At 38.8% G+C, this 27393-nt stretch overlaps 1 protein-coding gene across 16 annotated transcripts in view; it reads left to right on the forward strand.

Moving 5' to 3' along the window:
* The window catches only part of ZNF236 (zinc finger protein 236), a 117621-nt gene that overhangs the window by 51337 nt on the left and 38891 nt on the right, over positions 1 to 27393 (forward strand). For 14 of the 16 annotated variants that reach the window (XR_011542133.1, XR_011542131.1, XR_011542132.1 and 11 more), the window contains 9 exons: positions 4298 to 4570; positions 5837 to 6040; positions 14398 to 14539; positions 15195 to 15455; positions 18147 to 18400; positions 19989 to 20090; positions 20588 to 20739; positions 22366 to 22469; positions 26336 to 26487. Coding sequence is in view for 13 of the 16 variants with exons in the window: in XM_070627914.1 (XP_070484015.1) it covers positions 4298 to 4570; positions 5837 to 6040; positions 14398 to 14539; positions 15195 to 15455; positions 18147 to 18400; positions 19989 to 20090; positions 20588 to 20739; positions 22366 to 22469; positions 26336 to 26487 (1644 nt within the window). In the remaining 3 variants the exon portion in view is untranslated. The remainder of the gene's footprint in view (positions 1 to 4297; positions 4571 to 5836; positions 6041 to 14397; positions 14540 to 15194; positions 15456 to 18146; positions 18401 to 19988; positions 20091 to 20587; positions 20740 to 22365; positions 22470 to 26335; positions 26488 to 27393) is intronic. The other 2 variants (XM_070627916.1, XM_070627917.1) reach the window with 1 other exon arrangement.

Consider the following 27393-nt stretch of genomic DNA (forward strand, 5'->3'; position numbering starts at 1 on the left):
CATTTTTAAGGGCTCTCCTCCCCAGGGGATGAATCGGCACTGTCTTCACATGTCTCGTGCTCTCTGTACAGGCCTGCTTGTGTCGCCACCCCGTCGTCCCTTCAAGGGCAGGAGCATGCCTGGAATGCACGTAGCAGCTTGTAAATGCACAGTAAATGCTCTCCTTGAAGTAAAGCCGGGAGGAAGGTGCACTCTGGCTGTGGAATCACACAGACCTCAGGGTGCACCTTAACTCTCCTATTTACTGGCATTTGACCTTGGGCAAGTTAGTTAACCTTTAGTTAGCCTTTTCATCTGTAAAATGGGGCAATGATACAATGAGTGGAAGATAACTGCATGAGAAAATCCATGTAAAGTGTGAACAGTGCCTGACACACAATAAGTTCTTAATGAATACCAATATTTTTAAATAGGTGAAACTTGCTCATGTCCCACAATTCAAAAGATACAAAACGGTATACCATGAAAAGTGAAAAATCCCCTGCTCGTTGTTGTTGAAGAATGAGCGCCTCCCCCCAGGGCAGCCACTGTCACTGGGGTCTTGTGTGTCTGTTAAACGAGCGTGAGCATGTTGGTATATATCATTAATCTTCTTAGCAGGATGAGTAGCATGCTGTATATATTATTTTGAAGTTTACTTTTTTCCACCTTTTACCTTATTTTACAAAATGCCTGAATAGCATTGCATTTTATGGATAATTTAATACTATTTAGGTTCTTTGCCGTCTTTTGCTGATAAAAACAATGCTGCAGTAGATAATTTTGTAGCTCCGTCATTTCACACATGTAAATTTATCTCTAGGGTACAGTTCTGGAAATATCAGAGGTTTCAAAGGGTAAGTTCTGTAAAGATTGTTTTAAGGTTTTGATTTTGAAATAATTTCAGGCTTAACAGAAATGTTGTAAAAACGATGCAAAGAATTGCCATATGCTTTTCATCTAGATTCCCCAAATATTAACATTTGCTCTCTCTTATTACCTGTATTTTCCCTGAATTTTCTAAGTGTGACTTGCGGATGTAATACTCATAACTTTAAATACTTCAGTGTGTATTTCCTAAGACCATGGACAACGTCTTATATAACCACACTGCAGTCAGCAACATCAGGGTATTAAATTGGTCCAATCTACAGACCTTATTCAAATTTTATTATTTGTACCATGAATGTGCTTGATAACAAAAGAAAAAGATATTTTGTACATACTTTGAACATTTTGGTAAATATTCCTGATTTCCTTTACTGGAGTTTATCGATTTACACTCCCAGCAACAATGTATTGGAGTGTCTGCTTTCTCACAGCTTTTTGAAGAGATCGTTGTCAAAATTGTGGGATCCTTTTTACTCATCTGATAGGTTAAAAAATGCTCTCTTATTGTAGTTTTAATTTCATTTCTCTTACAAGGAGTAAGGTTGAGCAGCTTTTCATGTTAAGGAGCATTTTTCCATTAACTGACTCTGGATTTTTATTTGCTGTGATACATTCAGAATGATAGTATTTTGGGAGCTATGTTTGTGGCATATCTTCTTTTCTAATTTGTTTGCCTTTTGAGTTAAAAGGGAGAGGTATTTTGTTTTTGTATAGCCAAATTTGTCAATGTTTTATGACTTTTGGACTTGGGTAATACTTAGACTTCAACACTGATGTTGTAGACTAATAACTTCTTTATCTAACACTTTCATACTTTCATGTTTGAAGTTAAATCTTTGACTCAATTTAATTTTTTTGTTTCCCGATGGGCACCCAGCTGTCCAAGCCTCGTTTATTGAATAAGTCATATTTTCCCCACCGAGATGCAGTGTCACCTTCATCATACATTATACTCTCCAAACTGTATGGGTCTTTTCTGGACTTTATTCTCCTCCACTAATCTGTCTTTTTATTCATGTTTTCTGGTACCAAGCAATTTTAGTTTTAATAGTGTGGTTTCATAATTAGGAAGCCTGGTCCTCTCTTGTTACACTTTTTTAAAAGTGTATTTTTTACTATTTTCGTATATTTATTTTTTCATATGTACTTTAGAATCATCTGATAAAGTTCCAAAACTCTAGTTCTAAAAAAATCCTATTGGTATTTGTATATGTGACTCAACCAGGGAGAATTGATGGCTTTATAACTTTTAGTCTTTGTACCAAAGGCTAGGGTATGTCCTTTATTAAAGGCATTTCCCTTTATTCAGATCTTCTTTTTTTTAAATATATTTTTAGTAGTATTTTAAAATTTTCATCTTGATTGTGCTTATTGATATAAAGTATGTTGATTTTCACGTATTAAAATGGCCTCTGAGTTTTAATTTTTTTAGGTATATAATCATATCATTTATAAATAATAGTTTTACCTTTTCCTTTATAGTTTATACTGTGTATTTTCTTTATCTTGTCTAATTTTGTTGGCTAGTGTCTCTAGAACACAATAAAGCAATGGCAGTGGTAGTGGACCTCTCTTGACTTTATCGGGATTTCTTTTAGTGTTTTCCTATTAAGCCACATGTTGTATTGAGATAGATTTTATTCACCTTCCCCTGTTTTTAGACAGTTTTTGAAAGTTAAAACTAGATACTGAATTTTAGTAAGTGCCTTTTCATCTTGAAGATGATTATAATATGTGTTTTTCTTGTTAAACTTATTTATGTGTTTGAAGAGAAAAGCTACTGCTCAGCACCAGGGTGGGTTGCCATATGGGAGTGCAGACTTGGTTTCCAGGTCTTTTGCTTTGTCAAAGGGTCAGGATCTGGGTTCAGTTTTCTTTCTGTGACATGGTGTGGGCTGAACAACACGTATGCATGCCAGGCTTCAGGGCTGCCCGTTTGTAATCGCTATTCCAGTCTATTCCCAGAAATAATTAGAACCTGGTGACAGTTTTAAATTATGCCATCTTACATAAAGATATATTTTCATTTTTGTTCGGAAAAAAAATCTCATTTTGGGGGAAGACTAATTTTAGCTAATAGATATTATAGTTCTCTCTCACCTTTTTATCCCTTGGTTTTTTGACTTGTAATGATAAGACTATTAGGTAATTATTGCACTTCTCTGAATTAATTTTTACCTATTAGTTTTAAGCAGTCTTGAGTTTTAGACTTCCTTTATAAACAATATCACTATAAAAGAAATGTCTTCCTCTCACTTTGAAAACCATTTCCCTTGTTGCTACTCTCTCTCCCCCATCATGCTTTGTGTATGTTCCTCTCTTTGTCCTTGTTTTCATTGTATCACTTTTTAGAAAAATGTTATTTTTCATTCTTTTTCCTAACCTCCTTTCCCGTGTTAGTCTTCAAAGAGCATTATATTCAGGAAAATAGATTTTCTCTTCTTACAGATTCACTTCATATAAGGAGAATTCCTTGTATTTATTCATGACAGAGAAAGAAAGAAGATTTTCTTTTTCCCTAATAAAACTATTTCTGTACAGACATATTTAAATAAAAAGTTAAAATTTTCTGATGATTTCATTAACATGGCCAAAATATTTTTGATTTCAAGTGGATTCTTTACCTTATTATAGGTGCCTATTTAATTTTAGATGAGTAAATCTAAGAAAAAATTTTAAAAACTAAAAAATGATTCTACTGAATTTTGTTTTTTAAAAAATTTTTTATATTTTAGAACTCATTTTACTTATTATATTTTCATAAATTCTACTTGTGATTTTTCTTCTGATAGGAATAGTTTTAAACCTGATTGAAAGGTGAATAATAATATTTAGAGTAACAACACAGAGAATCTTTTCTATTTGATCATGAACTCGTTTGTGTCATATCTACTATTTCTTTGTCTTAACTATTTGTAAATTCCCTTTTATAGCAAAATACACTTACTATTTCCTAATTATTTGCATTTGTACTGTTTTATTAGCGATATCAGATGAGCTCAAACGACGCTTATTCCAACTTCATTCCTTCTCCTCATGTCCTTTGAGTAAATTTTGGAGTCACTGGATCCTGGCTGCTTTCATTCACGTTCGCAGTGGGCTGTCTGTGCTGTGGACTCAGGATTTATGTTGCATTATCTGTCCAGTTAGCGCTTTCTCTCTCACAGGCTGTGATTTGTGTTCTCATGGGACTGTTAGAATTTTCTGTAAGATTAAATCATAGTCCTCCATAATTTCAGTGATTATGCAAAATTCAACTTTTTCCATAATTGATCATATATCTTCTGCTGTGGCAAAAAGTATACAGCTTTTCATAGGTATGGTGTGCTATTTTAATCTAACCCTAGAAAGGAATTCAAGTGCCTTAATATTTGGCATCATGCAGTTTCCTGGCCAAGCTGGACTGTGTGTTTAAATTTTGCCTTAGGCTCAATCCGCGAGGAGAATGGCGTTCGCTGGCACGTGTGTCCCTACTGCACCAAGGAGTTCCGGAAGCCCAGCGACCTGGTGCGCCACATCCGCATTCACACCCACGAGAAGCCCTTCAAGTGTCCGCAGTGCTTCCGGGCCTTTGCCGTGAAGAGCACTCTGACCGCCCACATCAAAACGCACACGGGCATCAAGGCGTTCAAGTGCCAGTACTGCATGAAGAGCTTCTCCACCTCCGGCAGCCTCAAAGTGCACATCCGCCTGCACACAGGTGCCGCGGCCCCCCGACGGCAGAGCCTGCGGAGGATCGCTCCGCACTCTGAGGGCGCATTCTCCTTTCTTTTCATAAGGGTTTTTGATTCCCTTCTGTAGGCTAGGCATGGGGTGTACACTGGTAAAGGAGGTCCGTGGGACTGATCTCATGGAGCTGGGGCTTCGTGAGGGAGGCGTCAAGCAGTAGCACTCGCGAATGCACATAGAAGTGCAGAGTGAGAGGGAGGCTGCTCGTGGGTGGCCAGATTTAGACAGACTATGGGCCCTTCTCCGGAAGAGGCACCACTTGCGCAGCGTGGGAAGACCTGTGGGTTTGAGCTGCCCCGCTGCAGCCGGCCCTCTGTGCGGAGGCCTTGGCCGGGAGGGACACCTTAGCAACGGCTCTCCCTTTCAGAGACTGTAATCAGTATGAAGGCATGAAAGCGCATATTCAGGCTTCAGTTTTGTTTCCAACAGCTTAATTGAGATAAAATTCACTCTTTTACAGTGTACAATTCAGAATTGTGCAACCTGCACCGTTATCTGATTTTTGGACATTTTTATCATCACCCCCAAAAGAAACCCCATACTGCTTAGCAGTAACTTCCTCTATCCCCTCTGAGTTTCTGGGCTGCGCTGGGCGTGTGGATGAGTATTTGAAAAAGCTGAAATTAGTCAATTTCGTTCTGTGTCCTTTTTTGGAATCTGCATTTTCGTTTACCAGTAAAATTGTAAATGAAGGAACTTTCCTTCAGAAAAGGAGAGTGATAGTAGAGGATTGTTGAGAGGACATTATGACCATTGTCAGCAGCCCCAGCGTTATTTACAATCAGTAACATTAGTTACTGCTGGGTACCCAGTGCTGGGCACTGCAAGAGTGCTGTGTACACATGAGTGTGTCCAGACCCAGCAGCAAGCCTGGAGGCAGGCGTTGTCACTCCAGTTTACAGATGGCAGCTTGAGAGGGAGAGCAGTCTTACACACTTCAGTGTTCTTGAGGACTGCTAGTTGTTTGAATGTCCCTATTTTACAATGTAAGGCTTTCTCCTAAAAATAGTAAATTTTCCTTTTTTTACTAAAATTCTCTTATTACATGCCTTAACATCTATAGTATGCACTGTATTCAAACAAGGAAAATAACTCTATAATATCCACGAAATTATAAGCATGAAATGATAAATTGAATATTCAAATCAATATTAAACTACTAGAAATTTATGTTGGCATTAATTGTTGAGATGCATTCCCTTGAAATAATCCTACTGTGTTCTTTTATTTTTATTAGGAGTCAGACCTTTTGCTTGTCCTCACTGTGACAAAAAGTTTCGAACCTCAGGCCATAGGAAGACTCACATTGCTTCCCACTTTAAACACACGGAGTTAAGGAAGATGAGGCACCAGCGAAAACCTGCAAAGGTTCGTGTTGGCAAGGCGAACGTTCCAGTCCCTGATATTCCTTTGCAAGAGCCAATTCTCATAACTGACGTAGGTAAGACTCTCTTCCCTGTGGTTCCTTGCAAAGGGCATATAAATATGATGTTCTACGTTGTTAGATCGTTTTAGGCATGGTGTTAGTGAAGTTTTCGTTAAGCATTGTCTTGCGTTATGGGCCAGTATGTTCCAGGATCAAAATTAAAATCCTAGTTCTGTCTAAACTGCCCAAATTGTGTTCTTGGTTAAGAGAGAAATGGTGTGTAAGTGAAGATAGCGGTATATAAGTCTTCATTGAAGAGAAGTTCCTATCTCAGTGGAGCTGCTAAAAATGGACGACGGTTCTTTATGTGAAACTCACAGTGCACTTTGTTTGCCTCACCTGAAATCCCTGCATGGTGTGTAACAGTGTTATCTGGGCTGCTTTGTCTTTGGATTAAGAAGAAAAACTACCCGCTTTTAAGTTCTTTTTAGGCTCAGTGTTGTTATAATCAAGGTAAATTATGATTTTGTTAACTAAAAAGAAAATGCTGCTTACGAGAATCTTCAGAAAAGTGATTTTTGTAAGCACTAGAACCAATTAAAGAAACCTCATTAAATTCTGTGTGAGAGTTTACATTTTATGCAGTTTCTGTATTTCATCATTGTCTTAGACAAGACAATCCAGTCAATGAACAAAATTAACATCAAGTGAAATATAATTTAATATAAATAAAGCTTAAATGGCATAAAGAGAGCTATTTTAGATTAATATAAGTTATAGTCCACCAGTAAGATGATAAACAGTCATGAACCTTTAAGTATCTAGGAGCATATCATCAAAATATATAAACCAAAAATAAATAGAAGAAAGGAGGAAGTATAATGAGAAATCCTGAGATCAATTTAACTAAACTCAGTGAAACTGAAGAGGATTTGAAGCACATATATAAAAAGAGTGATTTAGTACCTTTATAGAATCTTTTACTCTAAAATACACACTTCTAAATATGCATGAAATAGAAGATCACATTCTAGGGCATGGGAAATTTCAAATTCTTGAAAGTAGATATTGTACAATCTTTGATTACAGTTCAATGAAAACATTAATAGAAAATAGTTATCTAAAATTTAATTATATGGAAAAGAAAGACTCAAAACTACAATTACATGCTACAAAGAGGAGCATTATATCAACAAATTGGATGGACCAAAGCTGCCATCGGCAAAATTAAGACTTTTAAAAAGTATTTCTTACTACAAAATAAGAAAAAATGAAAATAAAATACATAATTCAAAAAACTAGAAAAATGGAAGTAGCAAAATGGAATTAATAAATATAAGAGAATTTAAGATAGAAAACAAAATTCTAGTGACCTTAAATGCTTTTATGATTTTAAATGAACAGTAAAATAGATGACTTGGTATGTCACTAGTAAACTGAAAACTGAGAAAACACCTGTAATTTTAGGGATGAGAAATGAGCTATAAGCACAGATATAAATGAGATAAAAATTGTTTTCAAATCTTCTCTACAACTTTTTGCTAATACCTTTGAAAGTTTAGATGAAATTGGTCTTTTCTAGGATAATGTACTTATCAGAATTGACTCTGGAAGGAATGGAAAACCCCAAAAACAAACAACAAATTAAAGATCTTCCTCTCCAAAATACCAGTCTCTGATTTTATGTATGAGTTCTACTAAGCTTTCCAGGAGCTATAATTCTTAGGGTACTTAATTTTTTTAGAGCGTAGAAACTGGTCAAAATTCCCAAGTAGGTTAAAAGACTTTGAACAACAGACCAATTTCACTTAATGTGTATTTAATCTTCACCATAGTCTATAGCGTCTCAGTAGTTTGTGTTATTCTTGAAATGCAGAAAAATATCTAAAAGTCAGGACAAATTAAACATTTATTTAGTAGTCGCAGAATTATACTTCATGTTTGAGGGGTACCCTCAAATTACCAATTTTTTCAGGTTGCCATGAATCAAGTTAAACACCTGTGGGTTTCTTGACTTTAAATTTATGAATCCTTAGTTGAGTTAAATGAGATTCCTGAATCTCTAGACTTTCATCTTACACCAAGTTAGTGGAAGTAGAATTCTGTTTGGTCTAGGCTGAGCAAGACACCTGAGGGAAATGATTCGTAGAGGAGGCTTCACATTGTCAAATGTAAAATATTGTAAATGCTTATTTTCATACTTAGCTTCATTGTTATTTATATTTGTGTGTGTCTCTTCTCTCAGACTCTGAGCTCCTTGAGGGCTGTGTTGAAAAGATATGACTGTAGTAACCTTTGAAGGATAGATTTTGATACAAATACAACAGAGAGGGTTTTAGCATAGATTAGTTACAATTATTTGACTTAATCGGGAGATGAGATGTTCCAATTCAGTCTAGTTACTTGAAATACAGTATGCGGGGCTGGCCCAGTGGCCAAGTGGTTAAGTTCGCTCCCTCCGATTCGGCAGCCCAGGGTTTTGCTGGTTGGGATCCTGGGCGCGGACATGGCACCGTTCATCAGGCCATGTTGAGGCGGTGTCCCACATGCCACAGCTAGAAGGACCCACAACTAAAAGATATACAACTATGTACTGGGGGGATTTGGGGAGAAAAAGCAATTAAAAAAAAAAAAAGATTGGCAGTGGTTGTTAGCCTAGGTGCCAGTCTTTAAGGAAAAAAATACAATATGCTTTACATTGAGACTGTCACTTAGGAAAGTATTAGAATGCATTAAAAATATTATGCTGAGTAATTTAATCTCTGCATATTAAGGCAGCACTGTTGGATAGTATAATACCGTAAGGTGATATATTTTTAAAAACTTTTAGGGCTGCATAGGGACTTAAAAATAGTCTTTCCAAAGTTTCTCTACATTCCTCATTCCTCATTTTTACAGCTGTAAAAACTGGGCCCTAGAGAGTTATAACGTTGCTTTTAGGTTATACAACTAGTTTGTGCTCATGGTAGAACTGGGACCTGGATCTTCTGACTTCTAGACCAGGGTTGTGTTCAGTAAAACGCACTTCCTTCCCACGTGCATTACCATTGCCCTCTGGGCACAGAAGTGTGGAAGAGCACACCATGATTTTCAGAGTCCCTGTATCTTGGTATCAGCCACCAGTAGTCTTTACGAAACTTGAATATGTGTAGTTCATTGCATTTTAGGGATTGTATTTCACTAGTATTTAGAGTCTATTATACTCTAAATGTTTATTCTTCTAATTCAAGAACTAAATTTTAAATAAAATAATGTGCAGCCTGGGGAAATATTGGAGTCAAGGTGATCATAATCTGATCTGTAGCTGCGTCTGGATTTTCAAAACATATGTATATTATATGTCCATTTTTAAAACAATCACTCTTTTTCTCTATGTATGACTCTGTGTATGTGTATAAGTATAATATCACCATTTTTCCGTTTTGCGTAGCATAAATGTTTGAAATATCTTTTCTCTGAAGTGAGCCAGAGTTTGGTTATCTATTATTTTAAACCTCAGGCTGTAATAATTGATCTTCCAAGCTCATATTTATGTTTTAATCATATTAATATTAGTGCATTTATCTTGCTTTTCTCTACACATTTGCCTAACCTAGTATATCAAATTTCTTTTATACATGTTATGTAGGATATATTATATATGTTATGTTTGTCATGCAATATTTGCATTCTCTTACTATTTGCACTATATGAATGCTTTTGTAAAACTAAGTTGTGTTTTCCCCAAGCACCATAACAAGATAAACCTTTTTCTTCTGGTATTATAGAAGGAATTCTAGGACGTTTTAAGGACATTTCTAGTTTGTTTTTGAGGCATATCAGTTAACTGAAATTTATTCATGCCTTTCTTTGAGATAAGTAATTTCCTTAAAAAAATATATTAAGGACTGATAATCTAGTAAAAATGACATAATATAGCCAGGACCTTAGGACTTTTTATGTATGTTTAATCACCTTTAGTTTTTTTTCTTTAAAGATTGAGAGTTTATAATTAGCCTAACTTTTTAACAGAACTTTGTGAAATTATTAGAGTGAAAAATAAGACATCTAAAAATTGAGGTCTGTTATTTTACTTCTTTAGTGGCTCAAAGTAGGAGTCCCCCAAACCCTTCTTGCAAAGGGCTTAGAATCCTCTGGGGATCTGCTTCAAAATACATTTGCCTGGATACCCCCTAGGGATGATAATTCCATGTCTGGGGCGGGGAGAGACACTGAGATGATAGTTGTATTTACTAGATTGTTTATTGCAACATTGTGACAGTGTACACAGTTAGAAGCAATCGAAATATCCATCAAAAGGGTATTTAAGTGAACTGAGTACATGGGAATGTGGAATTCCTTGCAGTCATCCAAAGGATGTTGGAGATGGTGTCATATGTCATGACTTGGAAAGATGTTAGATGTATATATGAAGTATAAACAGGTAATTAGAGAACAGTGTGTAACGTTGATCCCACTGACATTTGTATGTAACAGACTCTTTTGTTCAAGTATACACTGAGCTGTCAGTTGTGGTTTTCTCTGAGAGATGTTACTGTGCAAGCTCTTTTGTTTTTCTTTTTATGATCCTCTGAACTTTTAGAAGGGGCCAGAGGACTTGCAGGTTTCCTAAGGGTAGATTGGCAAGGGGTTGGGTAAAGGGATTTGGCTCATGGAGTACAGGCAGCATTGAGAAGGAAGTGAAGACAGACTGGGAGACTGAAGACAGGCCAGGATGTGAGGCTGGGGCTCAGCAGACTCAAGGAATGGGTCGTCAAGAGTGAGAGCTTCCAGGGAAGCAGTTTGACAAAGACTTAGTGTTATGGAGAAGAAATGATGAACTAAACATTCTATGAAGTTGTTTATGATGGAGAATGTGTTTACCAGGGAACGTAGGTTCCAGAAGCCACAGGAGAAAGAGTTGGGAGGAGAAGAGTGGGAGGCTGGGTGGGGTGTTTGCTGCGGAGGTAGGTTGCTGGAGGTGGGGCACTGCACCAGGGTAGGGGTGACACAGAGAGGAGGGATGGTCCCTGGGCCTTGTGAGGGCTGGGAGCTGTGAGGCCTGGTGCAGATAGGCAGTCTTAAGTCTTTAGATAAGATTCTGGTGTGAGGTTGCTTCAGTGAGGGCTGGATGTCAGGGGCTAGACAGTGATGTCAGGGGCTGACAAGGTGGATGTTGGTTGTGTATCTAAAGGTGCTAAATCAGATGTGACCTAATGCCTGGAGGAGTCAGGCCTGACTGCTCCTTTGGGAGCCAAACGGCTGTTGAGCTTTGTGTCTGGACTGCAGAGTGCTAGGGGGAAATTCTCCTGGAGTCCTTCATGGACTTCAGGTCTGACTACTTGGTAAGCTCGTGAACACTTCCCCTCCCTGCCCCTGGCATAGTCTTTTTTGGTGTGGGAAATAGCAAGAGCAGTAATTTGTTTTCTCATTTGTGAAGTACCTTATTTTTTCCCCTATGAAACACATAGAAGACAACCATCCGAGGGCTTTTATTTTTTAAAAGTTATCTTGTGAATTTCTTTGAGTTTACCCACTTCCGTGAGTTTATGTAATTTACGTAACTAATTGCTTAAAATTATTTCACTTTCCTGTTTCTCTTTCTCGTTGCTTTTTAATGTATGTTATCTAATAAAACATAAAATTTCTCACATTTGTATATTTGTACAGTTCATTTTAGTTGTGGGAGGAGAGTTTTACAATTTTTTTATTGGTGTTTTTCCTACAAAGCATTCATTCCATTAGGTTCACCAAGGAATGAGAAAATGGCTTATCAGATATTATTTGGAGTTTACAATTTTAATTAAGTGCTAATTTTATGCTGAGTTATTGAACCTGTTTGCGTAAAATTCCAAATAGCCGTGCCTAATATGCTGTTGTACGTTACCAGTGGACCTTCCACACTGAGCATTTTAATTTTACAGCTTCGTAAGCTTAGTAGTGACCAGAGGCGTCACTCTTTGTAGTTCCATTTTGGAGAACATTCACATTAGTTTTCTGTTCTCTTCATAGAACCTAACATGCTTCCCTAAACACAGTAGATGTGCAATGAAGGTTACCCGTAAGACCGTGAATAAGCAATCTTAGTTTGAATTTGTGTGTATTTCTTTCCTTTAGTGTCTAACTTCTAGACACTGGGAACAGGATCATTAATTTATTCAGTCATATTTATGTGTCCTACTTGTCAGGTGTTATGTTGGCCCAGGGCTATGTTCGTGACCATGGGACAGGTCCTAGGCTCAAGAAGGTATAGCTAGTGGAGCAGGGAAGAGAGACGAGAACAAGCAGTGACAAGCGCTCAAATAGAAATAAGTCCAAGTGTAGAGATAGGGAATTGTGGGTTTCTTCAGAAAATAGTCAGAGCATAATGATATAGAGGGACAAGATATAGCTGCATATGTACATAGATGGGTGGGTGGATGGATGGATGGAAGGATGGACGGATAGAGATAGATGGAGTGAGCGCTGGAATGCCAACTGACCAGTTGTAGTAGTAAGTTTTTGATAGTAAGCTGTTGAAGGTATCTGAGCAAATTGCTGTTAAGATTGTAGCTTACTTTGGTAAAAATGTTTTTCTGTCAGTGATATGAGAAGGTAGAGGAGAACAGTCATTTGGGAGGCTAGCATCGTCTAGGTGAGTATTTTGTAGAGCCATGTAGAGAAGAGAATGAGAGTGTAGGTTCAAAGGATCAGCCCTTGTACGGCCTTCATGTCTTTGAGCACCAGGCATGTCATTCCACCTACATCGGGTTTATTTAATATGCGTGTCCTGGGGAAGGTAGTGGGGATGCACTGAGTGATGAAGCTCTTTCTTTTGGGTGGGAAAGAAGAGTTGTTAGGGAAAAGCAAGACAGTGCCTTGAAGCACAGAGTGATGCTGGAGCTGCCTGGAGGGAGAATGTCTGTGTGGCACTGTTACGGCTCTGCTAGTTCGAAAAACTGATGAAATGGGAAGAGGTTTGGCAGCTCTTAGGGTTTTTCTGTGTGGATTGTACACAGATCATAAGGGAGGGCTCTGAATTCTCTTTGAAGACCAAATGGAGCTTCTGATGCAAGCATCAGGGAGTGCAGGTCGGTTTACTTAAGTCTAGTAAGTGAGTGATGTGATTTAGCTGAGACATGGAGTTCTCTCCAGCTTTCTTATTTTTTTCTCCATTGTTTGAAATTGGTGGCAGTGGAAATAGAAGCGAGGAAACAAGTTTAAGAAATGTTGGACATGTATGACCTCCATGACCGGCAAATGACAAACAAATGACAGACTCAACGAGACAGAGGAGGGAGTTGTCAAAGATTCTGAAATGCCTGGCCCTGTATGAGTAGGAGAATGGAGTTCTATATGTACTACTAGGAGAGCTGGGAGGAAGAAGCAGGTTTTAGGGCAAAGAATGAGCTGTATCCTGGACTGTTAGGGAATGAGGAAAGCAGTGTGTTAGGGGTGCCTATTGATAATCATTGCGTAGAGGTTAATGGTACAGCTAAGGGAGGAGAGAGATGGTGGACCGAGTCCAGAATCTTGGCAGATAGCTGCATTGTCTTGGAGGGAGGAGGAACAGCCAAGATAGAATGACAGCATGGGTCTTCCTCTTAATGTTCCAGGTAAATGTTAAATAGTTCGAAAGTACGTTTGGCCTGATTTGTGTATATAGCTCAGCTTGATCAACACATATTTATTACATGGTTAACCTAATGGAATTGTTTATTTATTGAAAGTATGTAAAACCTGAAATATTTAAGTTAGTAATTTTGTTATTTAAAGATATCCCTTTAATAAACTTCCTATGAAAATGCTGACTTTTTTAGAACAAAAGATTGTGTTAGAATCATTTCTGTTTTGAGTTTATTATAGTACATGGTATATAATCTTCATACTAAACAAATAAGGGATTAAAAATCCTGATTTACCTAAATTTTGGATATAGTTAGGTAAATTCCTTGCCAACAAATGCTCATATAGAAAGTAAATGTAGGAATCCATTAAAAATTGGCTCTAGACCCAAGGGAAGTAACTGTAACAATATAGATATTCCCTATGTTGCAAAAATATCTATCTGGGCCAGCCCTGATAGCCTATTGGTTAAGTTTGGCATGCTGTGCTTCAGTTGCCAGGGTTCGGTTCCTGGGCGAGGACCCACACCAGTGGTCTGTCAGTGGCCATGCTGCAGTGGTAGCTCACATACAAAAAGAGGAAGATTGGCAGTAGATGTTAGCTCATGACGAATCTTCCTCAGCAAAAAAAAAGAAAAAGAAAAAATATCTATCTTATATTAACTTTGTATTTCCTGATAGGTATTCTTTAAATAGCCAGTTCCTAACGCAACATAGCTTTTAATTGCAACATTGAAATCTTTAACGCCTCAGAATTTTCATCTTCTGGGTAAAGCAGATGCCTTTTGACATATAACTTTTTTAGTAGCAATGACAGTGAATTATTCCTGATTTTCTTTTGGTTTGTAGGTCTTATCCAGCCCATTCCACGAAACCAGTTTTTTCAAAGTTATTTTAATAATAATTTTGTAAATGAAGCAGATAGACCATACAAGTGTTTTTATTGTCATCGTGCATATAAAAAATCTTGCCACCTTAAACAACACATCAGGTAAGGTAACATAGATTCAGAGATGGAAATTTAGTATAATTACAGTGATTTAGTGAAATGGTGACTGGTAGAAATATTAAGGATGGTAGTGTTGGCTTTGGTATTTAAAATGTCACGTTCGACCCCAAAATATTTATTGATGATTGATACTTTCATTCTTTAGTGTCTTGAGTAAAATATTTCACCCAGAAATTGCCAGTGAATTTTATTTACAGTCCTGTTATAGTTCGGTATTTGCAATTTCTAGGACATGTTGAGGAAGTACTTGTTTCTTTTCGTTAGAATTATGTCCTTTAACAGTTTTTCAGGTGTATTCATCAGAGTTTAGATTAATTGTTGGTGCTAGCACCAGTGAAAAGAAAATAGAAACTTGATCTCGAGGGACAGTGAGATGTCATGAAAAAAGTATACATCTTAGAGGAGGACATGGGGTCCAGTTTTGTCTCCGTTGTAGACTAGCTCTGTGACTCTAGGCCGTCACTTGAGCACCTGAGTCTCAGGTGTGCTTGTTGGTAGAAAGCAGACAGCTGCAACTTTGCTGCTTAGCTGAAAACAGGGATGATCGAGTGAAGTAATATACAAGAGTGCATTCTAGATTACAAAGCGTTATAGTGTGAGAAGCTTACTCATGCATTCAAATCTTCATTCGTTTTAGATCGCATACGGGTGAGAAGCCTTTTAAGTGTTCTCAGTGTGGAAGGGGCTTTGTTTCTGCGGGAGTGCTCAAAGCACATGTCCGAACGCACACTGGACTGAAGTCTTTCAAGTGTCTGATATGTAATGGCGCCTTTACCACTGGCGGTAGCCTGCGACGACATATGGGCATTCACAACGACCTTCGTCCCTACATGTGCCCCTATTGCCAGAAAACATTTAAGACCTCACTAAATTGCAAAAAGCACATGAAAACCCATAGGTATGTATAGTTCTGATGGTCACTTTTTAATCATCTTTCTAATTCCCAGATGGTGGTGGAGAGTGTTTTTAAGAAATAATTGTCTTCGATTCCTATATTATTACTTCTAGCTTGAGGTATATGGGGTAAATAAACTTCTATGTTAGTGTCTAAGGATCTGTTGAGAGCCACAGACTAAAGCATTAACATTTTTATTTTTAATATAATATTGAAGTAGTCTATATTGGGCTAAATGCTTTGTAAGCTCTCTTTTAAAACTGATAGTCAATAACAGATGAAATGCTAAATAGACTATGCCTAGTATACTTAGGTAGTGAAGATGTCAAAAAAAGAAGTTCTTCGTCAACTCTGTGATTTCTAGGCATATCATTAGGCATCTGAATGATAATTATTCTATGTTGTTGATTTAAAAAGAATATATTTTTAGCTCCTGCAAAAGTCTGCTATGAAAGCTGACTTCCATTTTCACTTGATTAGAGGGTTCCCTCATCTCCCAGGGGAGGGCATCCCACCAGCCCTGCAGAGATGCATTTCTGACTGTGTGGAGCTTGTTCAGGGGTTTCTGTGAAGCCGCAGAGCTCTGTCTTGTAGTGGAAAGCCTGGATGAAGGGACCACATCCTAGGAGGCTTTGAAAATAAGAGTTACTAGACCTACCATAAAGGAATATTGAACCTTCTGCCCTAGAACATTTACTTTGGACAGTATTTCAACCCGGATGTCTCTGCCCAGGTATTACCTGCAAAACAAATCCCCAGATGTTAGAATACGTTAACTGTGAGAAACAGTTGTTTTGATGTTGTCCATCTGGATGCCTGAGTGCACTTGACAGAATTGACTCCCTTGATTTTGGTACAGTTGATCGCTTAGTGAGAAGTTTAACTGCTTCTTGAGACCATCTAGGGAATATGATATTGGTGGTGTGAATATGGGCACCTCTTGCCATTTATATATCCGGTTGTACTTTACTGCATTTTATGGAGAAAATTATATACTTTATGTGCATTTGGGAACTGGTGAACTCATGAGTGCACAGATGTTTAGGATGCTGTGTTTCCGCTCACAGTAGTGTGATGTCTGAGTGGTATAGTGTACTATGAGGAGTGGAGCTTGGGCACAGCCTTGCCCAGCAGCCTGGTAAATAGTATTTTTCTCTGTCAAGAAGCCAGACCTTTACAGTGTACTTTCTGTGGTAGTGTTAGGAGTTCAGGTTCAAGGCCGTTTATGGACTCAATGGCCAGTGGTATAATTTCTGGAAAGTAGGTCGGCTGCCTTTAGATGGGATGTTGCATCTGCCACTGCATGTCATGGGTTATGCTGAGGGACACCTGCCGCAGTTGCGCTAGGAGATGAATGTGTGATGGAGGTGGCACTCTAAAGACTGGCAGGGCTGTCGTATGCCAGAGTGGGTGTTTCTCTCTCATAGCGCGTGAGGACTTTGAACCTGCCTGCGAGCAGGGTAGCTCCAGTGTTTCATCCCTTTGTTTGAAGCCTTGGGAATTCCCAAAATACTGTAACACTTACATTTAAAATAGGTATAAAAGGTTACTATAGTAAAAGTCGTGGAAAAAAACAACCCTAGCAAACAAACAGAAAACAAGACTCCACCAGTTACCATGCAAGACACGTTTCCTCCCCTTTAGGGCAGTGGTGGAGAAGACACGTGAGCAGCATGGCATTGCTGTGCAGCCACCATCGGGGAAAGGGGTGACGATATGTGTTCTCATTCTTTGCTACTTTTTATTACATTTTTGTTCCCCCTTCCTCAGTGAAAGTAGTTGGTAAGTGACTATTTGTGATATCAGAAAATGAAGAGGAAAGATTTTGTTTGGAACTAAGAATGGAATTTTGAGTTGGCAGATTCATGAGATTCTGGAATCAAACATATGGTGGAGCTTGTATGGGTCTGACCATGATATCTTAGAAAGGGGAATAGGTCATTCATACTTATTAGATGTTGTGTAGCCTGTTAATCAGATAATTGAGCTATTTTTTTAAGTTCTTTGATTCATTCACTGAATTAATTGTTCATTTTTCTCTTTAAAAGATAAGTTGTTGACCTTGCTAAAGATATACTGGATGTGTTTTGTATACGTAAAAGCTATATTAAAATGAATAATGATCCTGCCGAAAGTCAGAGTGGCCATATGCCTCACGGTTCTGTAACGCAGTGGCTCTTTGGTCGGATAAGACGTCTGTGGCCCTGGCTGTGAGAGATGGCAGGTTATAGGACGTTGTCTGCCCCCTCCCCAACCATATACCACATTTGTTTATGGTACTGAAATCAGTCCGTAGAGGCACTGTCTCATTTTGTACAGTTCTTTTTCTGAATACTTTAACTCACTGCAGAATTTGAGTTGGGAGAGTTTTATTTTGAAATATGGCATCTTTTCTATTTTTTTAACTTTTTAAAAATTCTGGTATGTGTTATCCTTCACCCTCCCTTTGTTGCCTTCATGTGCCTATAATCTGTGAAAGCACTAAAGATAACGCAAAATGATTTTTCTTCAGAATCATTAATAGTATTTAGTCTTCAACTGGATTGCCATCATGACTTCAAAATGAGAGAATTTCAAGTAAAAATGTTAATTTATTAATTATTTAATAAATAAATTACAACTTGCACAGTTGTATTCCGTGTGTGTTATTATTGACAGCATCTAACTTTTTGAGTTATCATTGATCTTTTGGAGATATGAACTTGCCCAGCAGCTCCAACAGCATCAACAGGCCGCCTCGATAGATGACAACACCGTGGACCAGCAGAGCATGCACGTCTCGACTCAGATGCAGGTGGAGATTGAGAGTGACGAGCTGCAGCAGACAGCTGAGGCAGTCGCAGCACACCCCGAGGCCATGCTGGACCTGGAGCCACAGCATGTCGTAGGCACGGAAGAAACAGGACTTGGTCAGCAGTTGGCAGATCAGCCTTTGGAAGCAGAGGAAGGTAACTATTTCAGAGTTTTAACTTTTGGAATTATCCGTATAGTTTTGCAGCCCTTCCTGCTCACTGTAGTCCATGTTGGTATCTCATCTCTGACTTCTGTAAATCACAGTTTGTGCTATGTATGTATGTGCGAGAGTTTGGTGTGCATATAGAGTTATAGAAATAGGATCTTTCACTACATAGTTTTTTGTAACCTACTTTTACCCCTTAATATATTGCGAATATCTTTTGTTTTCAGTAAGTATACATCTCTGTACATCTGTATGGTCTGTAGTATTCTATTATGGTATTCCATGTCTGATGCACAGACTACTGCAGGTCTGTAAATTGTTACGAGCCTGCACCGAGATTAGGCTCCTGATCCAGCACATTGCTTCCTTCATCAATAGAGTCTTGCTACAAAAAGTTGTGAGCCCCACTGCAGACAATGAGTACAGTGACATACAGTAGTCTCGCCTTATCCTTGGGGGATACATTCCAAGACCCCCAGTGGATGACTGAAACCCGGATAGTACTGAACCCTGTATATGCTATCTTTTTTCTTATATATATATACCTATGATAAAGTTTAATTTATAAATTAGGCACAGTAAGAGATGAACAATAACTAATAATAAAATAGAACAATTATAATAATATACTGTAATAAAAGTTACCGTAGATCTTAGCAACTCAGCATACCATTTTTTTCCTTTCTTTATTGAGTAGAGAACTTTTAGCTTTTCAATTACAGGAAGCACTATACAGCTTCTCCTTGGCATATCAGAATTGCCAGCATCATTCCTCTTATGCTTTGGGGCCATTATTAACAAAAATAAAGGTTACTTGAACAAAAGCACTGAGATACTGTGACGGGTGATCTGATAACCAAGAGGACTCCTGAGTGACTAGTGGGCTGGTGGTGCATACGACCTGGGTCTGCTGGAGAGGGACGGTTCACATCCTGAATCCTGAATCACTCCATCCTGGGATGGAGTAGGACAGCGTGAGACTTCATCACGCTACTCAGAACAGCATGCAATTGAAAACTTACAAATTGTTTATTTCTGGAATTTTCCATTAAATATTTTCAGACCACGGTTGACTGGTTGACTATGGGTAACTCAAACTGTGGAAAGCAAAACTGTGGATAAGGGGGGATGGCTGTCGTGGATATAGATCTGGCACACGTTTCTTGTCTCATTTAGGCCCGCTAACAATTTGCTGGCCAATTTACTTTCTTTTTTAAGGATGTCCCAAAATGTATTTAATCTATGAGCAGGATTTTGTACTTTTTATCCTCTGTGTTGCCTGGAACAATGTGCGTCCAAAAGGTTTTAAATAGTTGTTACATGTAATTGCATTTAGAATGTTACTTTATAGAAGAATGTCTAAGTTTTAGGATAAACTGTGAAGAGATATACTGGAAGTACAAAGATAGTGCCTTAACCATATCTCATATCTATATAAATTGCCTTCCTACTCTCTTTTCAAAAATAAGGGGCTGATTTTTGAAAACTCACTGAAGTATCCTTTTGGACAGATTGGGAGATCTGAAGTAACTTGCAGAGTTGTGAATTCCCCCTTCTTTTTGCGTTCTTGTCTTCAGATAGGTTCGTGGCTCCGCCCCACACTCTGCCAGGGCACATGGACCAGTTTGAAGAGCACGCTCCTCCGCAGCAGCCCTTTGAACCGGCTGGCTTGTCCCAGGGTCGGTGCTGGGTCCCGTGTGGGGTTTCCAATGAGCTGTACCTGGGTTGGGTTGAATTTTACAACAGCCTTAGGTGTCTTTTTTAAGGCCCGTCTGAAATTTATGGTTTCAAACCAAATAATGTTTTGCATGGATTTTGTGTGTGTGTGTATGTATACTATTTTGTGGTCTGCTCATCTTTTCTAGAAAGTGACTTTAACAATCATTCTACACTCAGTTTCTAGCCAAGAAAAGATGATTGAGTAGAAATTGGGACTTAGGGGTAACTGAGTGTTTATGGCTAGCCTGTAAGCCCACACTGTAAGGATATTGGCTCAGTGCAGTCTTCCCCCAGTTAGCAAATAATTTGAAAGCCCCTGATAAAAATTAATCCTGATTCTAATTCACAAGGTAGATATGGTCCTTTAAACATTTTTATTTATAAACCCACTTTTTTTGCCTTTTTTTATGTAACTTTAATATTTTTTATAGGACTCATATTTCATAATTCGTTTCAGGTTTTACAGTGACTGATACGTACAATCAGCAGACTCAGTTTCCACCTGTCCAGCAGTTACAAGATTCCAGTACACTAGAGTCTCAGGCCCTCTCCACAAGTTTCCACCAGCAGAACTTACTTCAGGTTCCCAACTCTGACGCGATGAACGTGGTGAGTATTTACAGAGGGAGCATGTGTCATTGTTTAGCAGAATCTGTTTTATTCTTCACTGTGATTGTTTAAAATTTGCTTAAGAGGGCATACTAACTTCTTATAACTTTAAGATTATTGCACCACCTGTGAAAACTTAGATGTTTAGCATATAGGGTTTTCTTTTCCCTTAAAACATTTTAATTTTACTCAAAGATTTCATTCTCATGATGTGGCTTTACTTTTTTGGCTAAAAGACAGGAAAGTCAGTACAGTGTTGTGTAATAACATCTGATGGATATTATGTTGGTTTAGTGACAAAACCTAAACATCTTTATTTGTGGAATCCTAAAAGAAATGTGTTAGAACAAAAATATAATGAATGCTGACATACCAAAAATAAATATTTAAATGCATCATTTAAAATTTTTGTCTCTTAGTCAAGCTGGGTACATTTAAGGTTTTGGTTGCTTTTTGGTTTTTCCATTTTTGGAAATTTTTTTTTGCTCAGGAAGATTTGCCCTGAGCTGACGTCTCTTGCCAGTCTTCCTCTTTTTGGTTGAGGAAGATTGTCCCTGAGCTAACATCTGTGCCAGTCTTCTTCTGTTTTGTATGTGGGTTGCCTCCACAGCATGGCTGCCAACCAGTGATGTAGGTCCACATCCGGGATCAGAACCGGGCTGCTGAAGTGGAGCGTGCCGGACTTAACCACTAGACCACAGGGCTGGCCCCTGGAGATTTTTTAAAAGTGATGAAAATGATTGGCCAATCAATTGTTTTCTTTCTTTAAAAGCCACTCTTGCTAGCTTTCCCAAGTGGTCAGCCTGGACTCTCCAGAGAACACTTCAGAGCATTTTTTCCTGGCTCAGAAACTACATAATTGCCAGCAGATGCTGAATCTAGGTAGTGGAGAACATGCTGCTGAGTAGCTGACCCTCCCCTCCAGAGCCCCCTGAATAAAACTGCAGAGCCAGTTCACTGTAGCGGAGTAGGGCTCATCGGATCTGGTCACCGCAACCAGGCGAGCAAGCGGCCACACACAGGCAGGTCCTCCACCGTTGATGGTCTGTCCTGTGCCTGTTCCATACGGCCTGAAGGTCAGCTTCCCCTCTGTCCATTGAGCAGGGTGTTTTCTGGAGGGGTCAGAAATCATTGACCGGATCTGTGCTCAGTTCTTGCTGTGGGAGCCTTGGTCTCAACACCTGTGTCAGGAAGGTAGAGGGCTATGGGACTGCTCTCTGTGGTCGTACTACTGTTCCTGGGGATGGAGAACAGGCTCGCTTTCTCCCCCTGTGGTTTTGTGACAAGAAAAGAGACTCAATATTTTCAGAAAGTAGGACGATTATTCCATTTCAGTAAGAGTAGAGCGCGTGAAAGAGTAATCTCTTAGTAAGATATGTAAAAAAATGTGGGAAGATCAGTTTCATGCTCAAGCTTTATTAAAGGCAGTTAATAGAAAACTTTTTATTTAATAAAATTGGTGTAAATGATTTTTATTATCAGTCTGGTCCAAATGATTGCAATGAACTGCTTGGGCTTTCTCCTTTTAAGTCTGCATTTATGAATGTTCTTATCCCTGGTTGTTCTTGAGTTGTTTGTATTCATTCATAGTCAAGTAGCCTGCTTTATACTTCTGTTACATTTTAGACGACTCGTTTGATTCAAGAGTCATCCCAAGAGGACCTGGACCTGCAGACTCAGCGTCCCCAGTTCCTAGAGGACAGTGAGGACCAGAGCCGGCGCTCTTACAGGTAGAGAGTGGCACAGACGCTTCACCTACTGCTGGCTTATAACCACGGCCTGCCAAGCTCGTGTCTTCACCATTCCAAGGGCTTTGCAGTTCAACTTTCTCAAAAACTCTATGAAATAGGTTCCGTTATCACCCCCTTTTAATAACTAAAGGATCTGAGACAAAAGAGATGAACTTGCTAAAATTTCCACAGCTCGTAAGTGACAGGCCGAGATTTGGATGCAGCAGCCTTTCTTTGGCCGGTACATTTAAACGACTCTGCTCTAGCTTCCTGTGCCCACCATAAGCCATTGTTATGTTTTCAGAGATGACTTAAATTATTAGTGCACCTTTTTGTCCAGGGCCCTTCATATGTGCTGGGGCACAACGTGATTGCAAAGACAGCTTTTTAAATTAATTTATCCCTTTCATACTTCATCTGTGCATTCATTCAACAGTATGTCCTGAGCACCTTCAGTGCCCTGTACTGTTCTGGCTGCTTAGAATGCACTGGTGAGAAAACAAAGACCAGCCCCAGCTCCTGCTGGGACATCGACATGTACAGTGAATAAAGTGTGTTCTCATACAGTTGAATATGAGTGTGTATGTAATAAAAAAAGTCAAAGGAGTATTGTTTTTATAGAAATAGTCTTGGCTTTATAATATTTTAATAATTTTATTATTTGCTTAAAATACTTTTTAAACTCTAATCATTTTTTCCAGAGTCATTTAGTAAAAAATGTACCTCATTACTTGATAGATACTCTTAAAAAATTAAGAGCTAGCTTACCTCAAATGAGTGGTCTGAGATTAAGATTCTTGATATGGATAAGTTTTGCTAACATTACTAAGCACATAATTTTTTTTTTTGGTGAGGAAGATTCTCTCTGAGCTAATATCCATTGCTGACCTTCCTCTTTTTTTCCTTGAGGAGGATTAGCCCTGAGCTAACATCTGTGCCAGTCTTCCTCTATTTTGTATCTGGGACGCCTCCATGGCGTGGTTGATGAGTGGTGTAGGTCTGCGCCCAGGATTCTGAACCTCAGAACCACTCGGCCACAGGGCTGGCCCTGAGTACATAACTTTTGAGAGGCCAAGTAATTCCTTTATTTTGTTTTCATAAGATTTGTTTCTCATACAAGATCTTAAGTACCTTGAACCAGTATTCTTATATTTAGATTCTGTATCTTCAGAAGTGTATTATCCTGAGATCTTCATGAATTTGCAAATTCCAAAATATATTAGAGCAGTGGCTCTTACTTTGGGGGTCCGTGGATTTTTAGGGGATGTACATAGATGGGCTTCAGGATTTCTGTGACTCTCCTGATATTTTATTCACACTTTCATTTATTCACAAGTATTTTTTTGCTAGTGTTTAATTTGGGATTTTGCATTGGTGTTTTTAAGGGAGATTAATAGTGTCTTCCTATGATTCCTTGGTGACATGTGCCTGGGCCTTGCTGGACATCTAGCCTTGCATCATTCATTTATTCTTTCATTCAGCATTTATTAAGACCCTGTTATGTGTCGAGCGCTAGGGCTACATTAGTGAGCAAAACAGAAGAGAAGCGCTCAGTCCTCATGGAGTTTACATTCTAGTGGGAAAAGATAATAAGCAAAATAAATAAACAAACTGCACAGTAGATCCTTGTTGTTGTGGGCCCTGGAGAAATAAAGCAGGAACAGGCTGCTAAGGGCCATGTGGAGCTGCCAGAAGAGACGGTTGTTGCTGTGGTAAGAAGTAGTGTAAGTTCTGGGTCTATTTAGAAGGCAGAACCTACGGGATTTATTATAGGTAAAGATGTGAGAGAAAGAGAGGAGTTAAGGATGCCTACTAGGATTTTGACCTGAGCACTAGAAGGATGAAATTACTATCCCTGGGAAAGAGAAGACCCTCGGGGGAGCAGTTTTTCATATCAAGACCAAGACTTGGCTTTGTGTCATCGGGATTGATATTCAAGAAGAATTCGAGAAGAAACAGCACATAGGCGGTTCGTTATGCCAGATTGGCATTAAGGGGAGAGGTCCAGGCGGGAAGTACACATTTGGAAGTTATCAGTATGTAGACTAATATTTAAAGCCATGGGAGTGTTTGCCCATAAAAAAGAGAAGGGGCTCAAAGATTCACCCTTGGCCCCTCCACTTAGGGTGAGCAAGGTGAGATTGCACTAGCCATGAGAGAGAGTTGATGTGCACGGATAGTTCTTTAAGGAGAGGATATGTAGCTTTCACTGGAGTCTCAAGGAGCTCAGGGATCCTCCGCCAGGACCTTAAGAAACATGGAACCCCTAGCCTATAATTTTTTTATCTTATTTTTTTTGTCTTATGAGGATGACGAAAGTAGCGAAGAGTAAAGCCTCCTGGAGGTGTGATTCCTGGAAAAAGGCTCGCTCCAGATGAGCTTTTTCTGTGGATCCTGTCTCTGGGAGCTCAACGCGTGACCTGATGTCTTCTGAGGAATGCACTTCTGAAGTTGTGATGAGGAGTGATTGAGATGCTGTGCATACTCCGTGGCCTGATCGTTGTCCTACAGTGAGCCAGCCCTAAGTGTTAGCTCCTATAATTTAGGTCGCTCTTGGACACTTTGGAGGAATAAAAGTGGTTGGCAGAGCAGGCAGGTGTCGTCCATGGGGAGAGAGGAAGCGGTGTCTCACAGGCAGAGAAGGGTCCCATCTCTCTGTGGACAGAGTGTGGTCCTTGAGGTGGGAAAGTGGCTGTGGCTGAGGCCGGGAGGTTGGCTGGGCCCGGTGGTGAAGCTCCTGCTTTCAGACCAGTCTCCAAAGGGTGGTTCTTTCCCCACAATTCTACCAATGTCGTTCTGTTGGTGGTGGTTGGTTTTAATTAATAGATGTGACTATTGTGAAAAGTTTGCTCCTTCCTAGAGAACCTTTCTCAGTAGATATCAAATGGTTTAGTGGTACTCAGTTCTGGCAATAGATCATTTTCTTCCGCTGACTTGTAGATCAGAATCAATCCTGATCTCATTTGCAGAATTATCTTTCTAAAATCAGCTGATGAATACTGTTTGCTTGCTTTCTATTTTTAATAGATAACCTCACTAAACCGCACTTCATATTAGAGTGAGATTTGCAAACGTCCTTACATTTAGCAGCCTTTAGTTTAGTCTGGACCTTAGACGAGTGTTAGTTGCGTCTATACGGGTGCCTGGTCTTAGAGACTCTATGGTTTGGAATGTCACTAACTTCCTAGCACAGATTAAAACTTGGAAATGGAGAAAATAGGGAAGTATAGTGGAATTAACTTTCTAAATCTCTTTTTAGTTTTTAGTAATATGTAAATAGAAATTTTGAGATTTATAATTATTTGCATCCATGAAGTAATTTTAATACATTCCATAATAACTGAGGGGACAATAATATTGCATATTTGTATATTATTCAAAATAGCTCGAGTAAAATCTGTTTTGTAAAGTATTTTATAAACCAAAAGTACATATGAGTTGGCATTTCCAAGTGTCTGGGCTCGGGAGTGATTCTGACCCTAAAGCAATGGAAGATTTCACAGCGTCTTACGACTTAAAGAAAATAGCGTGTCATAAATTCCTTCCTGTTATGTTTAAAGAAAGGGTTCCTAATTAATCAAATATTGTGTCTCCTGGGGAATTACTGTAGGATTTACCAATTTTGAAATAATAAAATATGTTTAAGACTACAAATACTCTGAGCAGAATTTGACCTAACAAATTATTATTTCTAATATTTTATAATTTTTTAAATATTGGAGAGCATGCCTAGTTTCTATGACGATTATGCCTGATTGTGTAATGATTGTTGGTGAAGATTGTTAGCTTTTCTTCCATTCTCAGCTGTAACATTTTAGTCACTTTGTGAGTTACTGTGGCCTGTGCTCTGTGTGTTGTGTTTACAGATGTGACTATTGCAACAAAGGCTTTAAGAAGTCCAGCCACTTGAAGCAGCACGTGCGGTCGCACACTGGGGAGAAGCCCTACAAGTGCAAGCTCTGTGGGCGCGGCTTCGTCTCCTCCGGGGTCCTCAAGTCCCACGAGAAGACACACACAGGTCATTGTCTGCCTTGCCCTGGAGATGATGTGGTTTTCAGTATGTTCAGGGAGTTGTGCAGCCATCACCACTATCTAATTCTAGAATATTTTCATCACACCCAAAAGAAATGTGTACCTATTAGCAGTCACTCCCCCTTTCCCCTCAATGCCCCCAGCCCCGGACAACCACTGATCTACCTTCTGTCTCTGGATTTGCCTATTCTAGATAATTTCGTATAAATGGAATCATGCGACATATGGCCTGTTGTTGCTGGCATCTTCCACTCAGCATATGTTCAAGCTTCATCCATGTTGTAGCATGTATCAGTACTGCATTCCTTTTTATAGCCAAATAACATTCCGCTGTGTGGATAGACCACATTTTATTTATCCGTTCATCAGTCGTTGGACATTTGAGTTGTTTCCATTTTTTAGCTGTTAGGAATAATCCTGCTATGAACATTTGTATGTAAGTTTTTGTGTAGATGTATGTTTTCATTTCTTTGTTTAGGAGTGGAATTGCTTGGTCATATGATAACTTTTCAAAGCTTTGAGTTTACCCAACTGTTTTCCAAAGTGGCTGCACCATTTTACTTGTCCCCCAGTGATGTAGGAGCATCCTGTCTTCATATTCTTGTCAATACTTCTTGTCCGTCTTCTTTGTTATGTCAATCCTTATGAATGTGAAGTGGTGTCTAATCGTGGTTTTGATTTGCATTTCTCTAATGGCTAATAATGTTGAACATCTTTTTGTGTGCTTATTGAGAAATGTCTCTTCTAATCCTATACTATTCATAAATTATAGTATTTGTATTCTTATTATTGGGTTGTAGAAGAGTTTTTAAATATATTCTTTATCAGATACAGGATTTCGCAATTAAATATATTTTACATATATTACTTACCTGTTTAATACATTCAATGT

The sequence above is a fragment of the Equus przewalskii genome, chromosome 7 (genome assembly GCF_037783145.1).
Source record: "Equus przewalskii isolate Varuska chromosome 7, EquPr2, whole genome shotgun sequence".
Classification (NCBI taxonomy): Eukaryota; Metazoa; Chordata; class Mammalia; order Perissodactyla; family Equidae; genus Equus; species Equus przewalskii.